This window comes from Peromyscus eremicus, chromosome 5, assembly GCF_949786415.1.
Source record: "Peromyscus eremicus chromosome 5, PerEre_H2_v1, whole genome shotgun sequence".
NCBI classification, from domain to species: Eukaryota; Metazoa; Chordata; class Mammalia; order Rodentia; family Cricetidae; genus Peromyscus; species Peromyscus eremicus.
The window spans coordinates 89,868,492-89,875,380 of record NC_081420.1 but is presented as its reverse complement, the minus strand read 5'-3'; the positions used below and the strand labels follow the sequence as shown (position 1 = coordinate 89,875,380).

General features: G+C 44.8%; 1 protein-coding gene across 1 annotated transcript; it reads left to right on the top strand.

Annotated features, from left to right (window-relative positions):
- The first annotated feature begins 1,087 nt into the window (after positions 1 to 1,087).
- Positions 1,088 to 1,650, top strand: LOC131910647 (large ribosomal subunit protein uL11-like). Its single transcript, XM_059262535.1, has one exon. It carries the CDS (start codon positions 1,103 to 1,105, stop codon positions 1,598 to 1,600), a length of 498 nt encoding a protein of 165 aa, XP_059118518.1. The 5' UTR covers positions 1,088 to 1,102; the 3' UTR covers positions 1,601 to 1,650.
- Positions 1,651 to 6,889: the final 5,239 nt, after the last annotated feature.

The window sequence follows — 6,889 nt, the reverse complement described above, 5'->3', positions numbered from 1 at the left end:
TGTGCTTAGTGCACTCAAAACTACTTACCAAACACCTACTTAGTTGAGACGTTTTATGCCAGAGGCACAATGATGTTCAAGATAGACACAAGCTCTCACAAGCCCAACACTGAGTGGGAAAGACTGGTAAAATACACAATACCACTGTCAGGTGATCAATGCAATAAGAAGGGGGAACACATGTCAAAACTCATTGGCGGGTCCCATGCTCAGGCTTTTGAGAATCTGGGAAAACTTTATGCACCACAAGGATGGGAAGGCGTTGGTTATGTAAGGGAAGTGGCCGCCTCGAACACCCAAGCCTCATCAATTCTAATTCAGTAGCACTGGTTATTTCTGTTCCTAATTGCCCCTGCACAGATCTGTACATTTGCTGTGTATTTAGGATGCGTTCATACTTTCAAATGCAAATGTGCTCTGCAGAAATGTCTTCTGTTTGTGTAACTCAGCAAAAGTTCTCTGTGGCTCTGGCAGGGATATGGGCTTCGCAGCTTCTGATTTTGACTTAATTTTAATTTTCGTTTTAAGTAGGGAGAAAAGTCAATGCTTGCCGGAGGAGGGGCTGCTCCATGGCTCTGCTCCTCCCCTCTACCAAGGGGCCCTGCCTGGGCCCTGGCTTCCCCTGCTGAGCCTTTGGAGTTTACAGTCTGCCTTGAAAGTGAAAGCTGTACTCGGGAAAGTGCTGAAGCAGCAGGCTTCTGTGGAGCAATTCTCTGCCTCTGAGGTGACATCACACGGTGTGAGTGTGAGTGTGAGCGTGTGTGCGTGCACACAGAACTGGAGGAGCAGAAAAAACAGGAGTTAAGGACACTCGCTGCTGCCCTTCACTCTCATTCTTGAAGTCCAGTCTCAGATCATGTCAAGACACAGTTGAGCTCCCCTGGCAGTTTCTATAGGTGCCGGGGGCTACAAATGAGCTAGAATGGCTGGAAACAGCCTTTCTATTACATCTCCATTGGTGCTTTGTGTCCTTCCTACAGACAGTGGACAGAGCTTGCAAAGCCACTTGCTTCTGTTCCCTAACACTGGGTTAAGAGGCTTTCAGCTCGGAGGAGGCTACGGTGCAACTTTCTTCGGTTGTCCGACGCCAGCCACCTCCACCATGCTGCCCAAGTTCGACCCCAACGAGATCAAAGTCGTGTACTTGAGGTGCACTGGAGGTGAGGTCAGCGCCACGTCCGCCTTGGCCCCCAAGATTGGACCCCTGGGTCTGTATCCAAAAAAAGTTAGTGATGACATTGCCAAGGCAACCGGAGACTGGAAAGGCCTGAGGATCACAGTGAAGCTGACCATCCAGAACAGACAGGCCCAGATTGAAGTGGTACCCTCTGCCTCTGCCCTGATCATCAAAGCCCTCAAGGAGCCACCAAGAGAAAGAAAGAAGCAAAAGAACATTAAACACAGTGGAAACATCACTTTCGACGAGATCGTCAACATTGCCCGGCAGATGCGACACCGGTCTTTAGCCAGAGAACTTTCTGGAACTATTAAAGAGATCCTGGGTACTGCACAGTCTGTGGGCTGCAATGTGGACGGGCGCCATCCTCATGACATCATTGACGACATCAACAGTGGTGTGGTGGAATGCCCAGCTAGTTAAGAAGCAACAGGAGAGAATATTTCAATAAAAGACCATCTGTCTGAAAAAAAAAAAAAGAGTTTTAACTCTGGGTTGAGTTTACAAAGAGAACGGAACAGTGCTGGGCTTCAGAGCCTTAATCGTAGTGTTTGAATCACAGCTTTATTCTGATTGTGTCAGAGTTGGTGCATCACTCAACCTCTGGGAGTCTCAGTTTCCAAATCTATAAAACGGGCTCAGAGAATTAATGGGTGTCAAGTATAATCCTAGTGGTTAATTGCAGCTTTAATCGGTGCCAAGCATGCTGCATGGTTCTGATTCTTTAATACATCCTTTCAGTCTGAAGAAATGGCCATCGGGATCTTGTTTTATTGACCACGAGGTCGTGTGGTTCATCAGGAATGTGAAACAGAAGGAGCGGCGCTGAGGCATGAATGAACAACAGAGGAATGGCTTCAGAGTTCTGGCTGCTGATCTTTTGGAACCCAAGCTCAAAGTTAAACTGAGATGTAGACCCAGTATTAATGTTGGTAATGAATTTTAGAACAAGGGGAAAAGGTACACCTTTAATTGGATTTTGCAGCACAATTTAGAATACATTTTGTACAAAATATATTCATGGATGATAAGCTTTATTCCAGTCTCTGTGTAGATAGGAGTGTATGCTGCATAATGGAAGGTTGTTCAGGAAGGTTAGCACTTGTGTCTCGGATGATGGAACTAGGTCCTCGCTTTTAGGATGCTTCTGGATTTGTCTAATTGACAGTTCTTTATTAGCAATCCACTCTCACTAAGCATTTTCACTATGCACAGGGTCTAAAATCTTTGGTTAGTGTGGTGATATATTGTGTACCCTAATAAAATTTGCCTGAAGATCAGAGGACAGAACAAGACACTTGATTAAACATAGAGGTCAGGCAGTGGTGGCACACACCTTTAATCCTAGCACTCAGGAGGCAGAGATCTGTCTGGATCTCTGTGAGTTCAAAGCCACCCTAGACTACAAGAGATTGATGCAGTCTAGGAGAGAAACAGAGCCAGGCAGTGGTGGCACACACCTTTAATCTCAATACTTGGGAGTCACAGCCTTTAATCCCAGCACTTGGGATTTCATGCCTTTGCTTCCAGTACTTGGGAGGCACACACAACTTTAATCCAGCACTAAGAAGGAAGTAATGAATATGGCTGAGTGGAGAAAGGTTCATAAGGTGTGAGGAGACAGGAACTAGAAGCTTTTTTGGCAGGAGCCATTTTGGCTAACGTCCCTTTTCAGGCTGAGAAGTTCTAGAAGTAAGATGTGGCAATGGCTTGTTCCTTTGTCTCTCTGATCTTTCAGCATTTACCCCAATACCTGACTCCAGGTTTTTTATTAAAAGACCAATTAAGATTTGTGCAACAGTTTGGCCCTTCCCATTACTTGCCTGTGTTTTTTATTAGCAATGAAACATTGATAATTTTATACGAGATATGTAAGTTATATCTGTCAGAAATGATGGTGAAGAAAGGATGGAATGGGGAGCATGTCTCTCTCATACTTTAATTAATTTAGATGAGGCCGTGATCTACTTGAGGTGTTTGGGGCTTATAAGCACAGGATTGGGAAAGAATGACCATGTTTATTGGAGATGAAAAAACTGTGGATAATCAATATGGATAGAATCTTACATTTGTTCTAACTATTTAATTTTATATATTTTCTTTATTTTCAATTGTGTGTCCAGTGTGTATGTTTTATGTTTGTGTGTGTGCACGTGCGTGCGTGCGTGCGTGCGTGCGTGCGTGCGTGCGTGTGTGTGTGTGTGTGTGTGTGTGTGTGTAGGTGCCTGTGGAGGCCAGCAGAGGGAACTGGACTACCTAGAACTGAACTACTACTGGAACAGGAGTTCAGGTGGTTGTGAACCACCTGATATGGGTACTTTTAATTGAAGGCGGAGCTTTTCTGTCCCATGCGCCTGATCCCAAATAAACACACAGAAGCTTATATTAATTACAGAATGCTCAGACAATAGCTCAGGCTTATTGCTAACTAGCTCTTACATTTAAACCAACCCATTTCTATTAATCTAAGTATTGCCACGTGGCTGTGGCTTTACCAGTTCACTAGCATCTTGCTTCATGGGCGGCTCACTGGCAGCTCCCCTCCCCCGACTCTGCTCTTCTTCCCAGTCCTCAGTTTGATTGTCCCGCCTAACTTTATCCTGCCTCGCTATTGGCCAAACAGCTGTATTATTAACCAATGAGAGCAACACACATTCACAGCATACAGAAGGACATCCCACAGCAGGTACTGAGAACTGAATCCAAATTCTCTTCAGGAGCAGCAAGAGCTCTCTTAGCCATTGAACCATCTCTCTATCCTCAAATCAAGCATGAATGACTGGGCATGAACCATCTTCCAACTATTACTGTACTGACTAATTTTATGTCTACTTGACACAAACTAGAGACATTTGGGAAGAGGGAATCCCAATTGAGAAAATGCCCCCACCAAACTAGCCTGTGGTGCATTTTCTTGGTTGATGATTGATGTGGGAGGGCCCAGATTACTGTGGGAAGTGCTGTCCGTGGGCAGGTGGCCCTGGGTGCTATACAAAACCTGGCTGAGCAAGACATGGGGACCAAGACAGTAAGCAGTTGTTGCTCCATGGCCCCTGCTTCAGTTCCTGCCTCCAGGCTCCTACCCTGACTTCCTGAATGATGGATTTATAAGCAATAAGATAAAATAAACCCTTTCCTCCCCAAATTGCTTTTAGTCATGGTCTTCTACCACAGTGATAGAATCCCAACAAATACACTCACTAATTATGGATGATGTGTCAGGCACTAGACAAAAGAGATGAAAAATAGTGAGCCTTGGGTCTTATGGAGCTTACTGAAAGGAATAAGTACATTTAGTCTGAAAACGAGAAACCCCATTGAGAGTCACGGTTATAGGCAAATACCAGAAAGGTGTCCAGTGTCTGTTGGGTCAGAGGACCTGCCTATCCTATATGCCATCGAAAGGTACAGTAGGCTGAATTCATAGGCCACAAGGTCTTGACAGCAAATGAGGAAGAAGGAGATGCTTCCGAGGGAGTGAAGGCCTTGCCATTCTCAAGTCCCTCAAGGGAAGAGCCGGTAGCCTGTGGTGACCCTGACTAATAGAGATGGCTTAGACTCTGGCAGCTCCATGCAGCGGGGAAGCTTTTGAGACACATTACAACTTGGTGAATCACCAGATGCCAGTCCATGAGGACACACGCAGAAGTCATCGCTTAGACTGTCACACCGCTCAATTGCTGTCAGTGTGCGTCTTTTTTAAGGGTCAGGAGGGAGCCTGGGAGAAGACATGAGTCTATTTGGCCGAAACGTAAGAACTGTTCTGTTTTCTTGTGATTAAGACATTCATTTCTAACCAGCCTTGCTAGCAAAGAGGCCTCTAATCGCTGGTTCTCTTCAGCCCCTGTCATGACAGATTAGCATTAATAATTTAGAGAACAGCAGCATTAAAAGTAATTACAAACTGTCAGAAAGATACAAGAAATATGACATAGCTCAGAGCTTCTTTTCAGACCTCAAATATTATTTGAGGGGAAAAAATAATTACATTTTCCTGTTCATTTCCTAATACAAATAACTTAGAATATCTCATAATTCTTGAAATTTGCAATTAATTCATTGAAAAAACTAATGTCAGGTTGAAAGAAGGGCCTCACTGGTCACAGATTTCCACCATGGAATGATTCCTTAGGGCACATTCCCAATTGCCTTGTCAAGGCTCCTTTCAAATGTGTTAACACAGCAACATGAATAAATCAAGGAGCATTTAAAATATAAATGGCCTAAACTTTAATTGTACACGAGCTTAGCTTTTCCTGTCTAAATACTAAATAGAAGGACCTTACTCTTGATTCAGGTATGTGTTCCTGTAAATTTACCTCTGATGTCAGAGCATAGTAAAATCTTACAAACTCTTGTCCAGTTCACACCTATTCTGTCTTGTGTAGTGTTTATATTCACGTGAAAAACAAAAATGGGGGCAAAATTCCTAGCACTTTCCTCTCTCCTCCCCCCTCTCCCCCTCTCTCTTTCCCCTCCACTGCCCCTGCCTCCTTCTCCTCCCCCACTGCTCCTGCTGTCTTTTCTTGCTTGCTTGCTGATGGTCCAATGAGAACCTGGCAGAAGCCAGGCCAGGGCTCTGCCACTGAGATTCAGCCCCAGCCCAGTTCACACCTTAAGGACATGTGTAAAGTCCCTCCCACAGCTTTCCCCTTCCTTCAAGTCGGCTCTCCTTCATTGGGCATTGTCTTGGTGTCTGTTCTACTGCTGTGAGACAATGTCCCAGAGGAGCAGCTCAAGGGCAGAAGGGCTTCTTTTAGCTCACAGTTCCAGGTTACAGCCCAACATGGCAGGGAAGTCGAGGGAGTGGGGTCTTGAAGCAGCTGGTTGTATCATATCCACGCCAGAAAGCCGAGAGTGGCAAATGCTGGTGTCCCCAGTTCCCTTTCCCCACTTACACATGGCCCAGCCAGGGACCTGTGCCACCTACATCAATAATGCAATCAAGACAGTCCCCTGCAGATATACCCAGAGACCCATCTCCCAGGTCATTCTAGATTCTGTCAAGTTCACAATAATCATCTGACATCACACGTGTGCTCCAACCTGAGGAAAACAAATGCAGAACTGGTCAATTGTCTTTTATTCCATAGAGAGAAGGAGTATTGGGGTACCAGTGTCACCAGTGCTAAGGACCTTTGTCTGAAAACTAGTCACTGCTTTGGCTTACAAAATTTACAGCTCATGAAACTGAGCATTTGAATTAGACATGTGCTTTGTGGCAATCATATCATCCTATATTTGTTGTTTTATAAAAATAGAAAATTCTTAGCAAAACATTTATTAATAATTCAGTAGATTAATTTGATCTCGAAAGTAGACTGTCAGTAGCCAACAGATGGAAGTAGACGAGAATGGGAATGTGTATGGGGTGACGCCCTCATCTGTCTACTCTCCCAATGCCAGGCATATTGTAGAGTACAGAGGACTGGGAGGAGGCAAGGAGGTCACATGAAAAATAAGGGGTTGGAGAAGAAGAAATGTCACCACATTCTTTGTACCGGTTGGCTCTAGAAAGCTGCCATCTTATGATATCGTTTAAATAAAAGGGTGCGGGGATCAGCTCACATGCTGTCACGTTTGTGTGAGGTCCGGTTTGTATCTCTGCCCATTAGTTTGCATCTGAAAAGCTCAACTTGACTTGTCGCTGTTTACTGTAGGATGCGGATGTTGGATGTTGACATCCTTTCCCTGGCAGTCCTTCTACCGTAG